Genomic DNA, 23,373 nt, shown 5'->3' with positions numbered 1-23,373 from the left:
GGCCTGAAGTTCCCGCTACAGGTTAAGGCCCCGCTGACACCAAACACGAGAAAACGTGTCCACAGCCTCTCGAGCACGGGAGGGAGTGGGCGGCCCCGAGAAGGGCCTTCGGTGGAAAGACCAGGCGGGTGGAGACCGGGGACTTGGCCCTCCTGGCCCCGCGCTCAGGCCGCGGCTCGGCGGGGAGCTGGGGGAGGGGAGGGGGAGAGGGAAGGGAAGGGGAGGGGAGGGCGGGAGGTTGGGGGGGAGGAGGAGGGAGAGGGAGGGGGAGGCAGAGCCTGTGGCCGCGCGGGGGAGCCCTCCTCCTCGGATGCACGGCGAGGCCTCCAGGCTGTTAGGCCCCGAGCCAGAGCGCCGGCCATTGAGGGTGAAAGTGACTCCCAAGCTGCCGGGCCCCGGGCTCAGGGAGGGTCCGGACTGAGAACCGCCCCGTTTAGATCCTTTGAAACCGAAGCCCACGGGGCTGGAGGGGTGACGGCGCGAAGCCCGGAAGGAAGGGGGAGGGGGAGCCCAAAGGGCGCAGACCTACCTGCCGACCCAGGTCCAACACACAAGCAATTTTACCGGGAATTTATCCGATCAGAGCTCCTGTGGGCAGGAGGTTGCAGCCTCACATGCTCACAATTTGTGCTCCCCCGGAACTCGCAGCAACAAGCCGAGCAGTCGGAGGGCGTCCGGGGGCTGCGCCTCCCCAAACAGCCCCTGGAGCGCGGGGCTCCGCGAAGGGCAGCTCCAGGGAACAGCCCCCCGTTAGGGATGGGGGAGCTCTCCTGTGTCCCCGAAATAAAACACGAAAATCCGCGCTCAGCCCTTCCGAGAGGGGGTGGGCGGCCCTGAAAAGGGCCTTTGGTTTCGCTGCAGGAGCCGGTCGCCGGAGGCTCAGCCGCCGAAGCCGTAGAGGGTGCGGCCCTGGCGCTTGAGCGCGTACACCACGTCCATGGCCGTGACCGTCTTGCGCTTGGCGTGCTCCGTGTAGGTGACGGCGTCGCGGATCACGTTCTCCAGGAACACCTTGAGCACCCCGCGCGTCTCCTCGTAGATGAGCCCGGAGATGCGCTTGACGCCGCCGCGCCGCGCCAGGCGCCGGATGGCGGGCTTGGTGATGCCCTGGATGTTGTCGCGCAGCACCTTGCGGTGGCGCTTGGCGCCGCCCTTGCCCAGGCCCTTCCCGCCTTTGCCGCGTCCGGACATGGTGGCTGAGCGAACTCAGAGACGTTCGTCCCCGCGCTGGCGGCTGCAGCCCCTTAAGTAACGAGAGGGAGAACCTCATTGGAGCAGAGAGACCGGAAGAGGCGGGAAAACGCGCGAGTCCCCGCCCCCGCGGCTGGAGCCTCAGGCGAGCGCGCGGGAGGTTTTCTTAGGTTTAGAAAGTAAATTCTGAACCGGAGTGTCTGCCGTGCACACGAAAGAAATCAATAAGCTTAAGGGTTTATCCATCCACGGGCATTCCGGGAAAATTCCCACACTGGAGGGAAACAGGCTCAAACCCAAAAAACAAAGGAGTTGGTAAAGGTGCCCAGCAACCCACCCGCGTGGGCTCTGGAGTCCACGGGCGGCCGCTCTCGGCGGAGATGGGCCTGTTGGTTACACTGGGCCTGGGTGGCCTTCACACAAAGGAAACACTGTCAGTCAGCAGTTGGGTTATTGTAAGACACAATGCCTGGCTTATAGTTCTCTGACTAAACTCACGTCTCCCAGACTTCTGTTTTTAAGACAGAATATTTGTGATACAGGCAGGACTAAAGCACATGCAGGATTTCAGGACATTTCCAGCATAACACGAGCATGGACCTTGTGCTTCCACTTAAACAAATGGAGCTCATCCGTGCAACCAGGGAGCGGTCCCAGAGGGAAAGAATGGGGGTGCCAGGGGCTGGCGCCCTGTTCCGCGTGAGACAGAGGGTGGAGGGGTGCTCGCCCTTTCCTGGGGCAGGTTCATCCATTTCCAGGAAAGCTGTCAAACACGCGGAAGGTAGGGAAAGGAATTGTATGCAAGTGACAGTAATAAAAATGCAGCCATTCCTAGAGGTTTGCATCATCTTTAAAAATTGCCGAGCTGATGCATGAGAGCATTAAGGTATAAATGATGGGGACCCTTTCCCCGTCCCTGCGTGGGAGTCCATTCTGTGGGAATCTTTCCCTCTCCCCGCCCATGTGGGGGGTCTGTACTTGTTCTTCAATAAATCTCCACCTTTGCTATATTAAAAAAAAAAAGGATATAAATGATGCCCTTACAATACAACAGAATGTTCAAAGCAAGAGATGGTTGTTACTGTGTAAAAAAACAGTAAATTTGAAAATCTAATTGGGTTATTACTCAATTCATGAGTCAGGCGGCACCCCGCTTACTACTAGAAAGGTGCTCGGAGGGGTGGTGCCAAATGGAAACTTTTTATAGGAACAAGGATGGGCCAACAGAGCTATTAACAAAAGAAAAGAAAGGATTTACCTTGGGCCCAGGCATCCTTTGTTTGGGGGAAGAGAGAGGACTGTTATCATGCAGATTGCTCCTCCCTCAAGGCAGGGGCTCCCAACCCTTCCTTGGCCACGCCCCACTGAAGCATCTCTAAAATCCTAAAGCCCTCGTCCCCTCCCACACACATATACTTCTCATTATTCAAAAAGTGAACTCCTACTCACGTGGAGGAAGCGTAAAAGGCCATGAACTTTTTCTAAACAAGCTTCCAAAGAACATGGCATCCATGAAAGGGAAAAAAATAAAAGAACGAAAGGACAGTTTGGAGTACTGAGGAAGAAATCACAAAGAAATTGTTTTAAAAAAAATAATAATATGAAGTGATATGAAAAATGGCAATTAAATTTTTGAAACAACTAAAATGCATAAATATGTCAGAATATATATTTATATACTATATATGAGGCCCCTAGAACCATAAGAAATGCAAAAAAAAAAATCACTGTTAATAACTCATTCTCCAATGCCCCAATTTGGGAACCACTTCTCTAAGGGGGTGAAGGCCCACGTGTCTGATTCCCTTACTGGTGCTTCAACAGAAAATTCCCCACTGGTTGATTAAAATTATGTTTCAAGGAGAGGCTGAAACTGCAGTTAGATCAGGTGTTAAATCTAGGTTTGGAATCCGGTGTGTAGCTTGAGCAACAAGTGCATTTTTTGTCCTTTAACATCATACAGCTAGGCTGTCCCAAGCACACTGTCCTAAACACCATGGACCAACTCAGCCCAGTACCCTGTGAGGTTGGCGGGGCAGAGGACAGACTCCAGGACGGTCAAAAGGCGGTTTAATCTCGAACTCCCGGGCGGGGTTGACCAGTCCTGAGGGTAGTGGGGCCGGGGAAGTCGCGCTGGGAGGGAGCTGAGGCCCTTTTATACAGGTGTTCAGTGAGGGCGGAGGGCCAGGAGCTGAGGGCGGGCGGAATTTCCGCCGCGGGCAGGGGTTGCAGGGATGGAGCCAATATCTGAGCCACCATTTGCCTGGAGCACTGGTCGGTCACGGGTTCCAGGAAGGGACCAGCATTTCTGCCTGGTGCACTAGTCTGTCATCTGCGTCACCATCAATTACATGCACCGGCTTCTGGAATTCCTCTGATCTAACAGACCCCACCAGAAAACTTGCCATTACAAATATCAAACATTGAAACTTTGCTTACTTTAGAGGTCGGAGAAGCAATATCTACAAAATGACATACCAACATAAATGAACTAAATCTAAGCCAAATGGACTAGTCACCACTGAAACAGCCAGAAGAAAAAACAAACAAAAAACACCCTCTGTTGTTTATATGGGGAAAAAAAAAACACACCCCACACATTTATTTGTTAAGCAAGCCATAGAATCCTAAGCAATACAAAGTAGCAACTGCCCCCCCCCCAAAAAAAATGGTACGGGTTTTTTTATTTTACAACGTTAATTAAAAATACAGTCCCTAAGCCCAGTTTCACCGAATGGAGACATCCTATATTGTTGTAATATCAAAACCAGTAACTGACATTACTGGCAAATTACTGTCAACTCTAGACTACAGGCCTGATTCAGTCCTCACGGGTTTTGCATGCCCTCATTCGGCCATTGTGTAGAGAGCCCCGTGCAATCTTACGCCCTGTATCGTCATGTAACCACCACCGTGATGTAGAAACACTTCCACCATCACCAGGGAACGCCTGATGTTCCCCCTCTGTAGTCCCATTCACCCGCCTCGCCCGTGCCCTGGAGCAACCACTAATTTGTTATCCATGTCTGGCTGCCATTTGGAGAATGCTGCATGAAATGGAATCATCAATATGTAACCTTTGAAATAGTCTCTTCAGCCCGGCTGGTGTGGCTCAGTATCAACCTATGATCCAGGTTGATGTTTCCAACTCTCTATCCCTCTCTCTTCCTCTCTGTAAAAAATCAATAAAATATATTTAAATATATATATTTTAAAAAGACAAAAGCGAAATGGGCTCTTTCTTCCACTGAGCACTATGCCCTTGAGACCCAGCCATTTGCCAACAGCTTCCCTTGTGATTGCTGAGTGGGACCCAGTTGTATTGATGTACGAGAATGTGTGCTGTCAGTGTAAGAAACTTTCAAACCTGCACAGAATTTTTATGTTTATCTTGAGCCAAACTGAGAATTGCCAGGAAGCAACCGATGAACAGATTGAGGAAATCGCTGCTTTTACCACTTATTTTATTCATCCAGAATCAAAGGGGGAGATGTGAGGTGGTTACATGAAATTCGTTGGCGATAGATCAGTGAGGTGGGAGAAAGCAAAGCAGGGAAACCTCTGGAATTTGATGCAAAGTAAAAGAAATAGACACATACTTCTTTGAAATTTATGAGTATAGGATAGTTAACAATTAACACCATAAAAATAAAGATAATGGGATTTGTGGTCACTGCCTGGGGGGGGGGGGATTACCCTGACATTCCAAAGGTGGGTTATCTTAGATGCAAAATGACAATAGACAGATTCAGTGAAGGTAAAAATTAACCCTTGTCAGGGAAGATACCAGCTGGGGCCCTGACTACCCGCCAGCAATCGCTTTTAGTTACAAAGTTTTAATGTCAGATTGCCCTGTGTGGGTACACTCCACCGCTGCAGGCCTCCCCGCTTCCCCGAGCCTGTCGCTTCCCTGAGCTTGTCGGGTGTAGTCTGTGGCCCCTTTTTCCTTTTTTGTTTTCCACCCTGTAATAACCATTCTCCCCTGAAAGATACACAGCCTTTTTCACTTTAGGACGACTGGTAAAGTTTTTTAAAACTTTAAAAAGCACAGGGGTTGTTTCTTCCCCCTAACCCCGCCATATCGCATTTGGTTTTAAGTTTGTATTTCCAGCCTTCCACCTTGAAATTACGATTCTTGAAGGGGTATTCATGTCGCTATGGTAACTGGTAGCCGAATAACCCTTTCCACATTCACGTGAAAACCACATTGTGTGGCTGTAGCGCTTGGAAGTTTGTTTCAAGGTAGAAACAGAAGGCACTGGGCAGTTGGACGATCCTGAGTCTGAATCCTGGGTTCTGAAGCGGAGGACTGGTTCCAGCAACAATGTGCGGCTTTTGTTAGATAAACTGCAGGGAATGCCAGCTGCTGGGTTCCTGCCGGGGGTTTGGTTTTACTCCAGGGCGGAGCTATTGACTGATCAGACTCCATTGCTTATCTATCACCCCAGGCTGGGAAGTCCCATCGGTTAACGTTCCCAGCCGTACTAAACCCAAAACTCTGCATGGGCCGAGTTACAGAACTTACATCTGGAGGAAAAGCGGGAAGATGTGGGCTCCCGGCTTGAGGAATTCCAGCAAAGTAAGGATTATGCAAGGACCATGGTTTCAGGATGAGTGGCAATATTACTTCTTAAGGAGGGTGCAGGCTGCAACGCTGAATTCCCGGTTAGGGGCGTAGCGAACATTCCAGGCCTCATGTGGGGCGGAACCAGCTATTTCACCCAGAGAACAGCCGCGCATTAGGCTGGGGCCGCAGCTATAAGTGAAGGAACAGATGCAGGAAGGCGGCCTGGGGGACAAAAAGGGGGGCAGGCGACATGGCAGGTTTTGCAGCCACAGTGCCTATCCCACCTGGTTGCAATTTAACTTTGGATACAGACTCTAGTTTTACTCACAGCTCTCCCATTGAAAGTCTAGGTGGCTCTGAAAAGAGCCTTTGGGTTCCAGGTGGCCGCTGGCCAAGAGCTCACGCCCTCTCGCCGCGGATGCGGCGCGCGAGCTGGATGTCCTTGGGCATGATGGTGACGCGCTTGGCGTGGATGGCGCACAGGTTGGTGTCCTCGAACAGCCCCACCAGGTAGGCCTCGCACGCCTCCTGCAGCGCCATCACGGCCGAGCTCTGGAAGCGCAGGTCGGTCTTGAAGTCCTGCGCGATCTCGCGCACCAGGCGCTGGAACGGCAGCTTGCGGATCAGCAGCTCCGTGGACTTCTGGTAGCGCCGGATCTCGCGCAGCGCCACGGTGCCGGGCCGGTAGCGGTGCGGCTTCTTCACGCCGCCCGTGGCCGGCGCGCTCTTGCGGGCCGCCTTGGTGGCCAGCTGCTTGCGGGGCGCCTTCCCGCCCGTGGACTTGCGGGCTGTTTGCTTCGTACGAGCCATGAGGACTGATCGCAAACACAGTTCGCAACTGAAGCCTCTGTTGTCCTCGCTCTTATTTATAACCTCAATCTCCTCCTGATTGGTCCGAATATTCAAATTCCGCGCCGCGAATTATGGTAACGTAACGGGCCTGTCATTGGCTCTCGCGTCTATTTAAAAAAAAAAAGGAAAGTTGGTCAGTTACCTTTTCACTTAGTTCCCCGCCCTAGACCCACCCTGTACTTAAGGTATTGATCGCTTTCCTTAATTGGCTTTGTTGTTTCTCTTTGACAATTTCCTTAATCCTCTTGTTCTCATTTACATTTGGGAGGAGACGAAAGTGAAAGTTCCAGGGTTTCTCCACCTTCTCAAAAGCTGGGCGTTTGAATTTGCACAGTTTGGTCCTTTATAAAAGCTTCTGACTTGAACAATGTTAGATTTCTGCAGCTCAAGCGCCCTCTTTCATCATTTCTAACCTTCAAACACTGATATTTCATTCCTATACACCCCAAGAAACAGAAATCCCACCGCTGTGAAAGTGAGACAGTTCTTTGAAAACTGAAAAAGCTTTAACGTTGCCGGCTTTGACCAGAGCGAACTGGGAATGCCAACAGCATAATGTGCAGCATACTTAATATAAAAATAACATCTAGATGCTCTTTTCTAGCGTTAGCAACCCGGACTGGAAACCATACCGTCATGAATTTATATTACGCTTTGTCTGTTTAGATCTGGATCGAGGGAGAGACAAGATTCACAAATAGATACGATTGATAAGACATTTATTTAATTGTTTGCATTATTATGAATAAGGAAACTTTTCTAAGGGAGGAGAAAAAGAAAAACCCAGGGCGGCTTCCTCATTAACAGGCAGTCAGTAAGATTTGAAATCCCCTGGATTGCGTTGAAGGTCTCTATTGGATGACTTCAGCCAATCAGAGACTGTCCTGGATTAAGCCCTGATTTGCATAAGAAGCCTTACAAATACAGTCCGGCCGTAAGAGCAGCACTCATTCTGTGGTTTTCTGTCTGAGAACTCCGCACCATGCCCGAGCCCGCCAAGTCCGCGCCCGCCCCGAAGAAGGGCTCCAAGAAGGCGGTGACCAAGGCGCAGAAGAAGGACGGCAAGAAGCGCAAGCGCAGCCGCAAGGAGAGCTACTCGGTGTACGTGTACAAGGTGCTCAAGCAGGTGCACCCCGACACCGGCATCTCGTCCAAGGCCATGGGCATCATGAACTCCTTCGTCAACGACATCTTCGAGCGCATCGCGGGCGAGGCGTCGCGCCTGGCGCATTACAACAAGCGCTCGACCATCACGTCCCGGGAGATCCAGACGGCCGTGCGCCTGCTGCTGCCCGGCGAGCTGGCCAAGCACGCCGTGTCCGAGGGCACCAAGGCCGTCACCAAGTACACCAGCTCCAAGTGAGGCGCCGCGGCCTGACTCCTCACCCCAAAGGCTCTTTTCAGAGCCACCCACACCTTCCCATAAAGAGCTGTAATGCGGGGCACTGTTCTCATCTCTAAGAAAATTCCATGCAGATATGTCTGGGCAAAGTGAATGTTAACTTCTATAAAGGAGCCTCTTTTACGGCTCGTGTGCTTTTCGGGACTTTTAAGTCATTGTTTGGACAGTAAGATCCTGCACATCTTGGTGGGATTAAGGTTCCTTTCTGGCATATAAGGAACTGGGTGGGGGCTATGGAATCAAAGGGTCCTTAAAGGGGACCCGAAACTCTAGCCATGTAATAGGCAGTTTACACTTTGATTGAAGTAGGTTTTACAAGAGGAAGGAGATGAGAAGGAAACCTGGAACAGGCCAAGAACAAGGCCTATTGGTTGTGGTCACGTCTTTGGCTTTTGCAGTCTTCTCTGGAACGGGCTGAGCGTCAATGCTGTTTCAGCTGCGGAATTTCAGCCCGGACTCCATTAACAAGGACACAGACACCCGAAATGTTGGGCTCTCCTGTAGGGTCATGGGGGTGAGGTGGGCTTGGTGCAGATCTGACTGCCTGGGATTCTTCCCTCGTTGCAGCGCTGCGTGGAGAACCTAGGAAACTGAGTTCACTTCCTGAGACCCTATTCAGTTTCAGAAAGTGACAGATATCAGGAAGAGAGCAGTGTCCTCAACGGGCTCACCATCTCATTTGGACATTTAAGGTGATCAGACAAGGGGGTAGCGTTGCCGAAAGCTGACATGACTTCACCCTACATTTCCTAATTCCCTGGAGGCAGTTCTGGGAGATGGAGTAAGAGAGATGACAAAGGAAGACAGCCAGAGAGAGGGATTAACCAAAAGAGTGTGTAGAGTGCAGATTTCAGTGTATGGGCTGGAGTGGACAGATGTTTATTTGGTCCGACATGTTGGCTCTATGGGAGATGCCTGGCCAAGTGCACAGCTAGGCCCCTTCCCTCAACTCTTTTTCTCCAGTCCACCGTCTCCGGGAGGGAGAGGGAGAGGGAGAGGGAAGGGGAAAGGGAGGGAGAAAGATGTGGAACATGAAACCAAGGATTCAAGTAGTGTGGCTGCCCATGCACAATTTATCTGAAATGTGTTAACTTGCTCAATCTCTTTCCTCTTGCTCCTGGCTGTCCCTTTAAAATTCATTCAGTGCAATTAAGTCATGGAACTCGGGGAACTTCCATTGATCTGTGACCCTTTCTGTTCCGTCACCTTGGAAATGGCCGGCCTGGCAGTGGGTTCTGAGGTCACCATTGCATTAAGGTGATCTCCCACCTGTGGTTCTCGGCATTCTTCACTTGCCCTGACCAAGATGTTGGCACCAGCTACAGCCCTCCCTCACGTTCAGATTGTCTTGAAGGAAGAAAAAAGGGCAAGGGAATACCCCCACCATTTTTTTTTTTTTGAAACCCTGAGGGATGGTATAAGATACCATTGACCAAAAATAATGGCCATACCGCGCTGCAAAGGAAGGTTGGGGGGTTTAATTACTAAACAAGAAATGAAAATAAATGTCAGGGGACATAGCACAGGTCATGTTTAAAGGCAAAAGGGAACATTGGGGAATTCTTAAGTCTTCAGGACACCTTTCCAGTACAACGCAAATCCTCCTATCTAATAAAGAGGGAATATGCTAATTGACCATCACTCCATCACAAAGATGGCTGCACCCATAGCCCCCGTGGGGGTTGACAGGGCACCTCAGGCCATGCCCCCCCCCCACCCAATGGGGCTTGACAGGGGACCTCAAGGTACACCCCCAGTGCTGGGTCAGGGGAACTCAGGCCGCGCCCCCTGCCCAGCAGGGCTTGATAGGGAACCTGAGGCTGCGCCCCCCCCCACCTGGCGGAGCTTGATGGAGGACCTCAGGCCATGCCCCCCACCCAGCGGGGCTTGATGGGGGACCTCAAGGCACATCCCCTGCCCTGGTCTGGCTGGGGGACCTCAGGCCATGCCCCCCATCCTGGCACCAGGCCAGGGGACCTGAGGCTATGCCCCCTGCCCAGCGGGACAGGACAAGGGTGGGACTGGCCGGGTCTGGATCGAGCCCAATGAGGGGGGGGGGCGGCCAGGTCTGGGTCTCACGTGATTTTGAGGTGCATGTGGGTGGGCAGGCACTTGACTCTGGGTCCCATAGTGAGCCCCAGGCTCTGACAGGAGGAAGGTTCTCATATACATTTTACTAATTTTCTTTCATCTCTGACACTTCTATTATAGAGAAAGGGCAAATAGCAATATTAAATTATTTCCTCTAATTGATCCCATTTTAATGTGCACGAATTTCATGCACCAGGCCACTAGTATATAATAAAGAGGGAATATGCAAATTAAACATCACTCAGTCACAAAGATGGCTGCACCCACAGCTGCGGCCAAGGGGGAATGCCCTGCAGAAAATTCCCATAAGGAGCCTTAACAAGCAATCAGCAAGGACCTGAGGCTATGCCTTGCCCCACCCCCATGGGGCTTGACAGTTGACCTTAGGCCATGCCCCACACCCAGCGGGGCTTGATGGGAGACCTGAGGCTGCGCCCCCGTCTCAGTGCTGGGTCTGGGAACCTGAGGCTGCGCCCCCTCACCTGGCGGGGCTTGATGGAGGACCTCAGGCCACGCCCCCCATCCTGGCACTGGGTCAGGGGACCTGAGGCTACGCCCCCCACCGGCAGGGCTTGACAAGGGTGGGACTGGCCCCGTCTGGATCTAGCCCAATGGGGGGGACCTGGCCGGGTCTGGGTCTCCCCAGATTTTGAGGGCAGGGAGGGCAGGGACTTGACTCTGGGTCCCGTGGTGAGCCCCAGACTCTGACAGGAGGAAGGTTTTCCTATACATTTACTAATTTTCTTTCATTTCTGATACTTCTATTATAGAGAAAGGGCAAATAGCAATATTAAATTATTTCCTCTAATTATAATCTCTTAATGTGCATGAATTTCATGCACCGGGTCACTAGTGGATTATAAATACCAACAAGATTTGTTTCTGTGGGAGAGAAAGTAAGATAATACAACTCTTGTTAAAATTAAATTATCATTTTGAGGTAAATAGTGCTAGAGAGCATAGGCAGCTGGGTGCAGTCAGCATGAGATTGAAAGGTCAGACTCAATGCCTTCTGTGGACGGGGTCAGACTGAGTTTGGAGTCGAAGTAGTGATTAAAACATGCTACTGTTTTAACATACTTTCCAAGTATAACAATCTGATACAGAAGCTCCAGTCTGATCTGCCTCCATCCTGTCTTTTTTTTTCCTCAGCTCCTTTAAGAAGATGTACCAAGTTCTAATGAGCAGTCAGCATTGAGACCTCCGATCTGTAATACAGTCAAACTGCCTTAGGTGCACGTTGTTGTGGGTCACTGCTTTAGAGAATAGCTAAGTCTACGCCGGGAATAAACGTACAATTTGCAAATGCTTACTCCTGCTGAGAGTCCACAGAAGGCTGCCTTTCTCAGTGAGACCAAAAGCACCAATTTAAAGAACAGGTTCCTAAAACGCATTCATGAGAATCACCCCAGGAGAACTGGGGACCGTGTTCATTGAGGGGTCTGGGTGGGTCTGAGACCACATTTCTAGCAAGATCCAAGCATTGCCCAAGCTGCTATGTTCCCCAGACTGTCAACAGAGCCTTCTGTTCTGCCACCAATAGGCTCATTAGAAATCCAGGTTGTCAACGGGCATAAACAATGACCTCATTTTTCTGTGTGAAAAAGGACAAATAAAGGATAAATATTTCACAGGAAAACCAAAGCTGCCTCACTTCTAACTGAACATTGAGATGGGAACGACATAAAAAAAGCACAGGTTCACCCCAGCCGCTGCAGCTCAGTGATAGAGCCTCGGCCTGGGAACCAGGAGGTTATGGTTCAATTCCTGGTTGGGGCACATGCCCAGATTGTGGGCTTGGTTCCTGGGGTGGGGTGTGCAGGAGGCAGTGGATCAATGATTCTCTCTCATCGTTGATATTTCTCTCTCTCCCTCTCCCTGCCTTGCTGAAATCAATAAAAACTTTTTTTTTTAAAGCAAAGATCAGCCCTAGCTGATTTTGCTCAGTGGATAGAGCGTCTGCCTGTGGAATGAAGGGTCCCAGGTTTAATTCGTGTCAGGGGCACATGCCCTGATTGTGGGCTTGATCCCCAATAGGGAGCGTGCAGGAGGCAGCTGTTCAATGATTCTCTCATCATTGCTGTTTCTCTTTCTCCCTCTCCCTTCCTCTCTAAAATAAAAATATGTTTTTAAAAAAGCAAAGATCAAAGGTGTCCCGATAGCATGTTTCCCAGTGACCAACGACCAAACATGTGGGAACAAAGCTGTAGGAGGGGTCAAGGGAAAAAGCACCTCCCCTCCCCCCAACGTTTGGTGGGTCAAGAACCTCGCCTCTCACAACGTGTGTCCCTGTCATCCGAATTTCACGTACTATTGCTGCCCCTTCCGATCTCAAAACACAAACAACGCGGCCCATCGCCACGCACCCTTCGGACACCTGAAACACATTTACATCCTTTCCCGCTAGTCAGCAAGGGACTTTTGCACACAACCCGCTCACTGTGGGGTACAAAGCAGCCCCAGAGAGGCCTAGGGGGGCATCTGAAACATCAGAGGAAACTAAAACCACAGTCCCTCTTCACCCCCAGTAGACAAGCTGAGCAAGTGTGCACAGTCCCTCACGAAAACAGATCACCTCAATGTCCCACGTCAAGCAATTTTAAAAACCTCAAGACACATTAAGAATGTAACTTAATATATAGAAATTGTTTTTAAAATGTTAAATGGGTAGCTCTACATAACCTGTGAGTCGGGGGTGAAGTCCGTTAGGGGGAAGCCCTGTTCGGTGGTGAGGCCCGGAACCTGGGTTTCACTTGAAGCGCAAAGCTCCTTACTTACCGGCTGGAGAGGCCATTGTTTCCCAGGCGCCTCGGGCAAGGAGGCCCCATTGCTAATGTGAGCGAAACCGGACCGACTCCACAAACCCTGCCTCGCCCGAGGGACTTCGGGACCGGCCTCTGTGGGAGGACCTATTGTCTGACTGTGCCCTTAAGATTACCACCTAATTAGTGTTTCACCTGCGCAAGGTGGGGATTCGGAGCCTACAGACGCGTTCTGCACAACTTCACACATTTGCAACAACCGTCAGTTGCTGGCGGGAACAAACATTCAAACCCCTGGCCCACAGCGCTTCCAACTGAGACTCTAGGCGGCTCTGAAAAGAGCCTTTGGGCGAGAGGGGAAGAGGTTTGAGCATCAGGCCCGCTCCCCGCGGATGCGGCGCGCGAGCTGGATGTCCTTGGGCATGATGGTGACGCGCTTGGCGTGGATGGCGCACAGGTTGGTGTCCTCGAACAGCCCCACCAGGTAGGCCTCGCACGCCTCCTGCAGCGCCATCACGGCCGAGCTCTGGAAGCGCAGGTCGGTCTTGAAGTCCTGCGCGATCTCGCGCACCAGGCGCTGGAACGGCAGCTTGCGGATCAGCAGCTCCGTGGACTTCTGGTAGCGCCGGATCTCGCGCAGCGCCACGGTGCCGGGCCGGTAGCGGTGCGGCTTCTTCACGCCGCCCGTGGCCGGCGCGCTCTTGCGGGCCGCCTTGGTGGCCAGCTGCTTGCGGGGCGCCTTCCCGCCCGTGGACTTGCGCGCCGTCTGCTTGGTCCGAGCCATTGCAAAGGACGAGAAGTTAAACTGGGGATGAGTGAGAGGGCTGGCACTCAACCAGTATATATAAGGCAAGACCCGCTCTGATTGGACCAGTTATCTGTCCATCAAGTCTCAGACTCAAGTTACTGCAAGCGGCAATCACTTCCGGGTAGGTGGGACTTCCGGTGGTTAAGACCGAACATTAACTTTTTCCTCCCAAGCACACTTTCAGTAGAGTGTTTTCTACCGTCTTTCGCCTCTATCGTCTTTACACCGTCTCTTGCACAATATTTTGGCGTTATCCCGGCAACAATGACATATGTTGTTCGCTTGATAAGAATTGTAAATTTTGGCGCTTAACTTGCCTTTCCTACGTTCCGTTTGAAAAGGCGCGCGCTAGATGTGATTGGCTAAGTGACATGTTTTTGCCTCAATCAAGTTTAGGAAGTCGGATTTCAACATAAATTGCTTGACTTCCACATTTGACCTTAGACTATCTTCCCCCAACCCCCGAACTTGGAGGTTTATACATTTCCTGTTTTCATGTACTTTTCCTAAATGCAACAAGACAAGACCATTAAATGAAGTGATTTTATTTTCTGTTGTAACTACATTAATATATGTATTACCCACTAATCAGCATCGTCACAGAAAGCATTCCACTACTTTTTACACTTTTACCTGAGGCTTGTGTAAAATGAAGGTTAAAAAATACTCAAATGTATAAATGATGCAAAGATTACTAAGAGCCTTTCTAAAGTAACGCTGAAGCTTGTGTTAAGTTCTGCCTAAGGACATGAGGAGGATGGAAACGGAAAAAGGGTATCTGTAATATTATAAACAAGATAAATTAAAGGAAAAGTGCTTGACTACGGCCACATATTGTTTTCCTATTTGCAAATGGTTAAGGCCCAGCGGGGTTGCAGACCGAGCTACAAGTGATTTGTCCTATTAAGATGCAAAACTACCAAGAGGCTGAAAAGGTGGTTTTATTGCGGCCGGTCATTAACTACATTTGCACTTAGTCACCTTTGACAGAACATTCTCTTTGCATACAATGTATTAGTCTTAACCTCCAGGTCTTGCTACATCGATTGTCTTAATTACCTGAAACCTAACTCCTTTTGTTTCCACTTGGTTGCTAACTTGTCCGTTTAATGTATCTTCTCAATGGTTGGTTAATTTCGCTCTTATGGGGTGTTTGCCGACATCTACTGACGAAACACGGTAAAAGCCATTTTCCAGCAGCTGTTAACAGAAAAATCAAATGCAAGCCCTTTCACTGAGGAGGTGGGTGGCTCTGAAAAGAGCCTTTGGGTAAAACAAAAGGCAGTAGGTTGTGAGCACTTGGTTTACTTGCCCTTGGCCTTGTGGTGGCTCTCGGTCTTCTTGGGCAGCAGCACGGCCTGGATGTTGGGCAGCACGCCGCCCTGCGCGATGGTCACCTTGCCCAGCAGCTTGTTGAGCTCCTCGTCGTTGCGGATGGCCAGCTGCAGGTGGCGCGGGATGATGCGCGTCTTCTTGTTGTCGCGGGCCGCGTTGCCCGCCAGCTCCAGGATCTCGGCCGTCAGGTACTCCAGCACGGCCGCCAGGTACACGGGCGCGCCCGCCCCGACCCGCTCCGCGTAGTTGCCCTTGCGGAGCAGGCGGTGCACGCGGCCCACGGGGAACTGCAGCCCGGCCCGCGACGACCGCGTCTTGGCCTTGGCGCGCGCCTTGCCGCCCTGCTTTCCGCGTCCGGACATGATGCGATTTCAAACTTCCCAGGAAGTAGTGAGAGAGTAGGAGCGGCCCTTTTTATAAACGTTTTTCGGCGCGAAATATATGTGTCACAGCTCAAGACTGTGGCTTCATCTTAACCAGTCAAAATGCAAATTTGGCATTCTTTCGTTCTGATTGGACAGAGCTCATTTTTTTTTTGACGTTGTTGTGAATAGCCACCAATCAGACACAGAACTGTAATTTATCACTTTATTTGCATACGAGGCTCTATATAAAAGGGACACGTTGCATCCCAGCCTTGTAGTTTCTCTCCTTTTCCTGAGTGCTTTAGGAGGCCTCCCGACCATGCCCGAGCCCGCCAAGTCGGCGCCCGCCCCGAAGAAGGGCTCCAAGAAGGCGGTGACCAAGGCGCAGAAGAAGGACGGCAAGAAGCGCAAGCGCAGCCGCAAGGAGAGCTACTCGGTGTACGTGTACAAGGTGCTCAAGCAGGTGCACCCCGACACCGGCATCTCGTCCAAGGCCATGGGCATCATGAACTCCTTCGTCAACGACATCTTCGAGCGCATCGCGGGCGAGGCGTCGCGCCTGGCGCATTACAACAAGCGCTCGACCATCACGTCCCGCGAGATCCAGACGGCCGTGCGCCTGCTGCTGCCCGGCGAGCTGGCCAAGCACGCCGTGTCCGAGGGCACCAAGGCCGTCACCAAGTACACCAGCTCCAAGTGAGGCGCCGCGGCCCCTGTCGAACCCAAAGGCTCTTTTCAGAGCCACCCACAAAGTCTCAAAGACCTGTAACTCCAAAGTCGGTGCAAATGATTCAGGCAAGAAACTTGCTTCGCCCCCGTCCTGTCGGTAAAAGTGATCTATGCAACTGGGATGTTGGCTACTGCGGCAGACGCAAAGGAAAGGTGGCCTAGGTCTGGTTTTTCACAGAAAATACCCCTGGATTCTTTCTAGCGGCTAAATAGTCTTGGGAAGGTCCAGGATTGTTTGGCATCCTGTAGAGTTTTAAATTCAGTATCCAAGGGTGTAAGGAACTGCGGGAGTTGCTGAGGGCGGGGAGGAAGTCTCTGTTCTTATGTAAATTTTTCAACTACTTGGAATTCCCCTGCAGGGCGGCGACTTGATTGCCTCTCCGGATCAGATCAGTTTCATTCAAGCCCTAAGGGCTCCCAGCGTTCCTAATCCCTTGTCCAGAGCTTTTTCCCCTTAAGTTTTCATCTCCTAGGACTTTAAGGTTTCACAGGATTTAACCTTTGTGTGCTCCAGCCTGTCACTGATCTTGTCCTACAATCACCACAGACGGGATCTCCCATTTCGGGTTGAGTACTGGCCCCTTGCTCATCGGACGAGTTGTCAGGACCGTTTCCACAGTGTTTATCAGACTTTTTCTCAGGGAAGAGGCTGGATATCAGAAATGGGGAAACCGTGGAAGGGAAGCACATGGTTAGAATAAGGAAAGTAGACGTGGCCAGGAGACACACTTGTTCTTTGAGACCCAGCAAAGTCCTTGCCGGCTAAAGTTTCTTTAAAGCAGACATCACGGTGGGGATGTAGGATCGCCTGGCAGCCAGTCGAACCTCAGAACTCGGGTGTGAAGGAGGAATCGTGGCCGACGGCAGAGTGAATCCGAGCTTAAAGAGCTCACTTTCTACTTATGAGCAACTTGGAGCTTCACATCTTTTTCCTGCAAATGCCTCCATCGCAGATTCCTATGAACATGCAGTAATGACTTGGGTTTGTAATGGACTTTGTGAAGAAAGCTCCCTGGGGCCCACATGTTATGAAGGCATTTATTTCTTCCCCTCCAAAGCACGTTTAAAATACATTTTTTTAAAACTGTGTTCATAAAAAGAAACAAAAAGCTGAGTCCTTGCTTTATTCACGGTAAAAAGAGAACATGTTCACATTGTGAGATGCGTTTGCTTCCAGCGCGAGGCTTGGAAACGTGCTTGTTGCCAGGCAACATGTTGACTGTGTGCCTCTTTCCAGGATAAACACTTTGTGCTCACAGAACATTTGCCTGTTGCTAGTGACCTCATCCCTTTCTTACTTTAGTCTTTAAAAAAAAAGAAAGAAAGAAAGCCAGGATAGCTTTTAATTTTTTTCAAAAACCTATGTAATAAAGAGGTAATATGCAAATTGACTCTCACTCCATCACGCCATCACAAGATGGCTGCACCCACAGGGGAGGCGGGGTTCCCGTAATGAGCCAAAATGAGCAATCAGGAGGGACATTCCCCCCCCCCATGGGGCTTCATGGGGGACCTCAGGCCCCAGTGTGTGCCAGGGGACCTGAGGCTGTGCCCCCCCCTCCCGGGGGACTTGACAGGGGTGGTGCCAGCTGGGTCTGGGTCTCACAATATTTCGAGGTGCACGCAGGTGGGCAGACAGCTGGCTCTGGGTCCCATAGCATGCCACAGACTCTGACAGGAGGAAGATTTTCATATATGTTTTACTAATTTTCTTTCATCTCTGACATTTCTATTATAGAGAAAGGGCAAATAACAATATGAAAATATTTCCTCTAATTAATTCCCTTTTTATGTGCATGAATTTCATGCACTGGGCCACTAGTAGTAAATAAAGCAGAAGTATTCAACAAGAAAGAGCATGGGGGATTGCATATGAGCCTAACCAGTGATCATGGACAACGGGGGTGGGGGCATGCGTGTGGAGGGGTTTGGGATGGGAATGGGGGGGGGTTTTTGAGGACAAATATGTGATACCTTAATCAATAGAGTAATTTAAAACAGAAAGAAAAAGCATGGGCTAAGGGGAAATGCCCCAGGCAGGACACAGCCCCTCTGCCTCTTTGAATGCTGAGTTCCGGCAAATTACTTAAACCCTCTGTGAGCATCACCTTCCGTCTAAAATGGGAATAAAATGAGTAACTACCACGTGGCCTTGCTGGAGTGATCAATAAAAGATCTCCGGTAAAGCTTTGGGACAGTGTCTTAGGGCAGAGTTCCTCCCGGATATTAGCTGTGGCCACAGCCTGTGGTCCCACTGGATCTCAGAGTCCCGAGGCCTGGAACAGGGCAGGAGGCCAAAAAGCCTCCTAACATTTGACACCAATGAGGGCTCCTTGTCTGGCAGCTCGAACAGCGCAAACCCCTTCCTTCTGTAACCGGACCACCAAGGGGTCCGAGCTGCCTGTCACCACTTCAGCCCATTCCGCAGGAAGAGGGCTGCATGCTATCTGAGCGCTTATTCCAATCCCGCCCGCAGTCTGGGAGCTCAGCGGTCATCCACAAAAACCTGCTCTGCCCCCACCATGAGCCAGCTGTTCATATCGGGGAGAAGGGCAAAGATCACGTGGGGAAGTAGGAATTACAGGCCTGGGATGCTCGCTACAGGTTACAAGTCATGTGGGCTGGGGGGGGTCCCTGAGAGCGGGTGCCTCGGGCACCCGGGACCAGAGTACAGGTAACGGGCTGGGTGCTGCTGTAAGAGCAGGTGCCTCCTGGATGAGATGGTGTTGGCCGCCGGATTGTAAATCTTTCCAAAACAGAATTAGGCCGTGATCTGTGTTCTCGGGGTCCATCTTCTCAAATCAGAAGCTGGGGAGGCCAGCTTGGGACACCGGGCTCTGAAGTGGAGTTCGCCGTGTGGGTTCCAGGAGCCTGGGAAGCCCTAGAGGCAAACGTCAAGCATGGGGGGTGCGTGGGTGCATCTGGGGAGGACATGGCATCCATCACCGGGTCCCCAGAGCGATCTTCCCACGGCTCGAACTTCCACTCCTTCCTTGAGCGGAAGTTCCCATTTTATCGCCTACTCCTTACGGAGGGCATTTCCCCACCTGCCAACAAGGATAATAGTTCTTCTGCGTGTTCTGCAAACTTCTCAGGGAGAAACTGTCAGAGAGAACACGGGTCTCGAGGTCTGGGCAGTTCTCACTGCATGTCATTCTTGCTAAACGTGAGAATGCCGCATGGTGTGGACGAGGTTAGCCCACCACAAGGAAGAAATCGGCATTTAGTTCACCTGGCTTAGAAAGCAACGTGCAATTGGCAAAACAGTACACAAGCCCCCGCCAAGCCTCCCTTCCGGCAGGCACAGCTTTGGAAATGACTGGCCTGCCCCCCCTGCACTTGTCACAAGTACAACATAAAATGGGCCCTGACCGGTGTGGCTCAGCGGATAGAGTGTCGGCCTGCGGACTGAAGGGTCCCAGGTTCGATTCTGGTCAAGGGCACATATCTTGGTTACTGATCGATGTGTTCTCTCTCATCAATGTTTCTTTTTTTTTTTTTCATCAATGTTTCTAACTCTCTATCCCTCTCCCTTCCTCTCTGTAAAAAATCAATAAAATATATTTAAATAAATAAATAATAAAACGGTTTTCTTTCAACAAGACTTGTGTTTCTTTGGTTCTGTTACTCCAAACAGCGAACCCTAGACGTTGGTCTGCAGGCCCCGAAGGGAACTAACTGCTAGCCTCCGGACCTGCTCCCTCTGCTCCCCCGGGCGGAGCCACGGCACCTCCTCGCCACCGCCCGGCTCTCCGTCCTGGTCTCCCTTCTACTTGGCACTTTACTTTCTCCATTTTCTTCCCCACTCACCACCTTCCATGGCCATCCCATTTACAAATGGCACCTATCCAGAAGAAGTAAATAAATAAATAAAATAAAAAGATCACCTGTCTGTGTTTCAGTGATGTCCATAGCCCCGCGCACATCTGACACACTTTTTCTTGTTTTGTTGTTCCCCCAATAAAATATTAGCTCTATGTGTACAGAAATATTTCGCTCACTGCTACAATTCCCCGAGTATATGTAATTCGTGTCTGCTTCTCAATCTTTTTGTTAAATTAACATTCTCATATAAGTTTATCTCCTCAAACCCGTGCCTTAGCTCCAATAACATCTGATGATTTTCCTATTTAAGTACTGGAGTCCATATCTTTAAAATAGATGAGATTTAAAATAACAGATTTTTCTGACCTCAAAGTGGGGGACTTATGATAGTTGGAGCACCTGAATTAACCTGAAAGATACTATTTTGAAATTCTGAAATACATCTATATATAATGATGTAAAACATATAAAAAGCCAGTGTCCGTGACGACCAGGACGACCAAGCGACGGGTCACCACGAGGGGCGCTGAGCCCCTCTGGTCCCTCCCCGCGGCCCCCGGGCTCCGCTGGCGGCAGGAGGGCGGCGGGCGGGGCCTCCAGTGCCGCCAACAAACTCCCCGCCTGTCAATCAAACCCGGAGCGTGAAACCGAAGGCGGCTGATGGCAGCTTTAACGCGCGTGTAACAGCTGAAGGGGGTGCTCGCGTTTAGGGTAATGGGGGGGGGGGCTGAAACAGGCCTTCAGTGGAGGAAAGTTGCTGAAAATGGGCGACTTCGCCCCGAAACCGCAGGAGTCCGAGCGCGCAGCCCGTCCCCGGCGGGAGCTGGGAGGGAGGAGGAGGGAGGAGGGAGGAGGGAGGAGGGAGGAGGAGGCAGAGCCTGTGGCCGCGGGAGGGAGACGGCGAGGCCTCCAGGCTGTTAGGCCCCGACCCAGAGCGCCGGCCATTGAGGGTGAAAGTGACTCCCAAGCTGCCGGGCCCCGGGCTCAGGGAGGGTCCGGACTGAGAACCGCCCCGTTTAGATCCATTGAAACCGAAGCCCACGGGGCTGGAGGGGTGACGGCGCGAAGCCCGGGAGGAAGGGGGGGGAGGGGGAGCCCAAGGGGCGTAGACCTACCTGCCGGCCCAGGTCCCACACACAAGCAATTTTACTGGGAACTTTTTAATGGATCCAAGTTCCTATGGGGAGAGGTTGCAGGCTCGCGCCCTAGAAATTTGTACATTAATCTGAACTCTCGCCGAACAAGTCAAAACCAGCTTGGCGGAGCGCCGGGCGCCGCCAGTGCGTTGTCCTCGACAATCAATGAGCTTTGAAGGGACAAAGGGAGCACGAGGTGCCCGCCAGGGAAAGGATTCCACGGGAACACCCTCCACTAGCCTTTTGCATTCGGATGTCGAGTGTGACTCGACAAGGTTAGCATCGGTAGCAGGAATTGAGAAAAAAAGTGAGTGCAAAGGGCTAGGGGTGGCGTGGCGGAGACCGGCCTTGCACTCACCCAGGTCACACACCAAACTAAGCACAAAAATCCGCGCTCAGCCCTTCCGAGAGGGGGTGGGCGGCCCTGAAAAGGGCCTTTGGGGGGAGGCGGGGCGGGCAGCCGGGCTCAGCCGCCGAAGCCGTAGAGGGTGCGGCCCTGGCGCTTGAGCGCGTACACCACGTCCATGGCCGTGACCGTCTTGCGCTTGGCGTGCTCCGTGTAGGTGACGGCGTCGCGGATCACGTTCTCCAGGAACACCTTGAGCACCCCGCGCGTCTCCTCGTAGATGAGCCCGGAGATGCGCTTGACGCCGCCGCGCCGCGCCAGGCGCCGGATGGCGGGCTTGGTGATGCCCTGGATGTTGTCGCGCAGCACCTTGCGGTGGCGCTTGGCGCCGCCCTTGCCCAGGCCCTTCCCGCCTTTGCCGCGACCAGACATGATGACAGCGCTCAGACAAACTGAACAGGCTGAGGCACAAAGACAGCCCACTTATATACGCGGAGTGCGGACCTAATTGAAAACAGAAGGCACGCAGGCACTTCCGCCGGATGTAGGGCCCACGCCTCGCGACCTCGCGCCAGGTTACGTCACCGTGAATGGAGTCCCGCCTCCCGCGCTAGTGTGGGTCCCCGGATGAGGATTTCTGCAATTAACTGCTGAAAACTAAAGAAACTGACCATTTTTCCGTGTAGAAACACAGAAGACGGTAGAGAATTTTATAAATTTACTAGTGACCCGGTGCACGAAATTGGTGCACATTAAAAGGGAATTAATTAGAGGAAATAATTTAATATTGCTATTTGCCCTTTATAATAGAAGTGTCAGAGATGAAAGGAAATTAGTAAAATGTATATGAAAACCTTCCTTCTGTCAGAGTCTAGGGCTCACCAGGGGACCCAAAGTCAAGTCCCCACCCACCCACATGCACCTCAAAATCACGTGAGACCCAGACCTGGCTCCCCTCCCCAACTTGGGCTAGATCCAGACCCGGCCAGTCCCACCTTTGTCAAGCCCTGCTGGGCAGGGGACATAGCCTCAGGTCCCCTGGCCCAGTGCCAGGATGGGAGGCGGGTGGCCTGAGGTCCCCCAGCCCAGACTGGGGTGGGGTGTGCCTTGAGGCCCCATCAAGCCCTGCCAGATGGGGACACGGCCTGAGATCCCCTATCAAGCCCTGCCAGGTGGGGAGGGGGCCCAGTCTCAGGTCCCCTGTCAAGTCCTGCTGGGCAGGACGATGCCTGAGTTCCCCGGACCCAGCACTGGGGGTGCACCTTGAGGTCCCCTGTCAAGCCCCACGGGGGCTGAGAGGGCGTAGCCTCAGGTCCCTGCTGATTGCTCTTAAGGCTCCTGATGGGAACTTGGCCTCAGCTGTGGGTGCAGCCACCTTTGGGACGGAGTGATGGTCAATTAGCATATTCCCTCTTTATTAGATAGGATTAGAGCCAAACTGACCACATGCGAGGGGACAAGATCTCAAATGCTCAGGAGGACAGTTTTGTAGCTTCTTTGTCGCACTTGCAATGCGGGCGGATTACACCAACGCGGGGGGAACTAGGTGCGGAGGAGAACTGCACCCTGGAGGGGTGGGAACCATAGGGGGTTCGGGGGTGATAACCCAGAGGCACAAGGACTATGGGCAGGGCTCCCTTAAGGCAAGATAACCTCAGTGAATTGTAAGACCGGGGCTTGGCTCCCCACCCAGACCTACTCAGGTGGAGTCTGTGGTCCCATCTCCCCGGGAGGTTACTTTCGTTCATGAATTTATCACAGACCCTTTCCCTTCACGTGTCACCGGTTTGAGATCCTCAGTGGCACCTGCCCCATGAGTTGGCGCCTGGACACTCCCATGGAGCGGAGTTCGCTGGACTCGCCGGCCGACAGGGAGGGTCCGTGGGAAACAAAGGCCGGGGGATCCGGCGGGGCGGACAGGGAGGTCTGAGCAGCCGCATCACCGAGACCAACCGGACAAACAA

The 23,373-nt window shown here is 51.9% G+C and overlaps 4 protein-coding genes across 4 annotated transcripts; 2 read left to right on the top strand and 2 right to left on the bottom strand.

Annotated features, from left to right (window-relative positions):
- Positions 1–785: 785 nt before the first annotated feature.
- Positions 786–21,904, bottom strand: LOC114233576 (uncharacterized). Its single transcript, XM_054712237.1, has 6 exons — positions 21,556–21,904; positions 21,407–21,410; positions 13,245–13,695; positions 7,592–7,702; positions 6,162–6,643; positions 786–1,207 (listed from the first exon to the last, which is right to left on the bottom strand). Exons 1-6 carry the CDS (start codon positions 21,839–21,841, stop codon positions 880–882), a joined length of 1,662 nt encoding a protein of 553 aa, XP_054568212.1. The 5' UTR covers positions 21,842–21,904; the 3' UTR covers positions 786–879.
- LOC103291096 (histone H2B type 1-C/E/F/G/I) lies at positions 7,479–8,037 on the top strand. The gene has a single exon (XM_008147054.3). It carries the CDS (start codon positions 7,593–7,595, stop codon positions 7,971–7,973), a length of 381 nt encoding a protein of 126 aa, XP_008145276.1. The 5' UTR covers positions 7,479–7,592; the 3' UTR covers positions 7,974–8,037.
- LOC129147936 (histone H2A type 1-H-like) lies at positions 14,661–15,379 on the bottom strand. Its single transcript, XM_054711914.1, has 2 exons — positions 14,986–15,379; positions 14,661–14,873 (listed from the first exon to the last, which is right to left on the bottom strand). Exons 1-2 carry the CDS (start codon positions 15,368–15,370, stop codon positions 14,767–14,769), a joined length of 492 nt encoding a protein of 163 aa, XP_054567889.1. The 5' UTR covers positions 15,371–15,379; the 3' UTR covers positions 14,661–14,766.
- Positions 15,676–16,130, top strand: LOC129147070 (histone H2B type 1-C/E/F/G/I). The gene has a single exon (XM_054711929.1). The coding sequence runs from the start codon at positions 15,693–15,695 to the stop codon at positions 16,071–16,073; it is 381 nt and encodes a 126-aa protein (XP_054567904.1). The 5' UTR covers positions 15,676–15,692; the 3' UTR covers positions 16,074–16,130.
- Positions 21,905–23,373: the final 1,469 nt, after the last annotated feature.

The sequence above is a fragment of the Eptesicus fuscus genome, chromosome 22 (genome assembly GCF_027574615.1).
Source record: "Eptesicus fuscus isolate TK198812 chromosome 22, DD_ASM_mEF_20220401, whole genome shotgun sequence".
NCBI lineage: Eukaryota > Metazoa > Chordata > Mammalia > Chiroptera > Vespertilionidae > Eptesicus > Eptesicus fuscus.
This window is presented reverse-complemented; position numbering and strand designations above follow the sequence as displayed.

What these genes read in the sequence shown, in the direction of transcription:
- LOC103291096 (XM_008147054.3), top strand. Translation starts at nt 7,593, where the DNA reads ATGCCCGAGCCCGCCAAGTCCGCGCCCGCCCCGAAGAAGGGCTCCAAG.
- LOC129147936 (XM_054711914.1), bottom strand. Translation starts at nt 15,370, where the DNA reads ATGTCCGGACGCGGAAAGCAGGGCGGCAAGGCGCGCGCCAAGGCCAAG. An exon ending in GAGCCACCACAAGGCCAAGG is followed by an intron (nt 14,874 to 14,985) that starts GCAAGTAAACCA and finishes TTCTGTTAACAG; the next exon opens with CTGCTGGAAAATGGCTTTTA.
- LOC129147070 (XM_054711929.1), top strand. Translation starts at nt 15,693, where the DNA reads ATGCCCGAGCCCGCCAAGTCGGCGCCCGCCCCGAAGAAGGGCTCCAAG.
- LOC114233576 (XM_054712237.1), bottom strand. Translation starts at nt 21,841, where the DNA reads ATGTCTGGTCGCGGCAAAGGCGGGAAGGGCCTGGGCAAGGGCGGCGCC. An exon ending in GCCGCATCCGCGGGGAGCGG is followed by an intron (nt 7,703 to 13,244) that starts GCCTGATGCTCA and finishes TACACCGAGTAG; the next exon opens with CTCTCCTTGCGGCTGCGCTT. An exon ending in CGCATCCGCGGCGAGAGGGC is followed by an intron (nt 1,208 to 6,161) that starts GTGAGCTCTTGG and finishes CGAACGTCTCTG; the next exon opens with AGTTCGCTCAGCCACCATGT.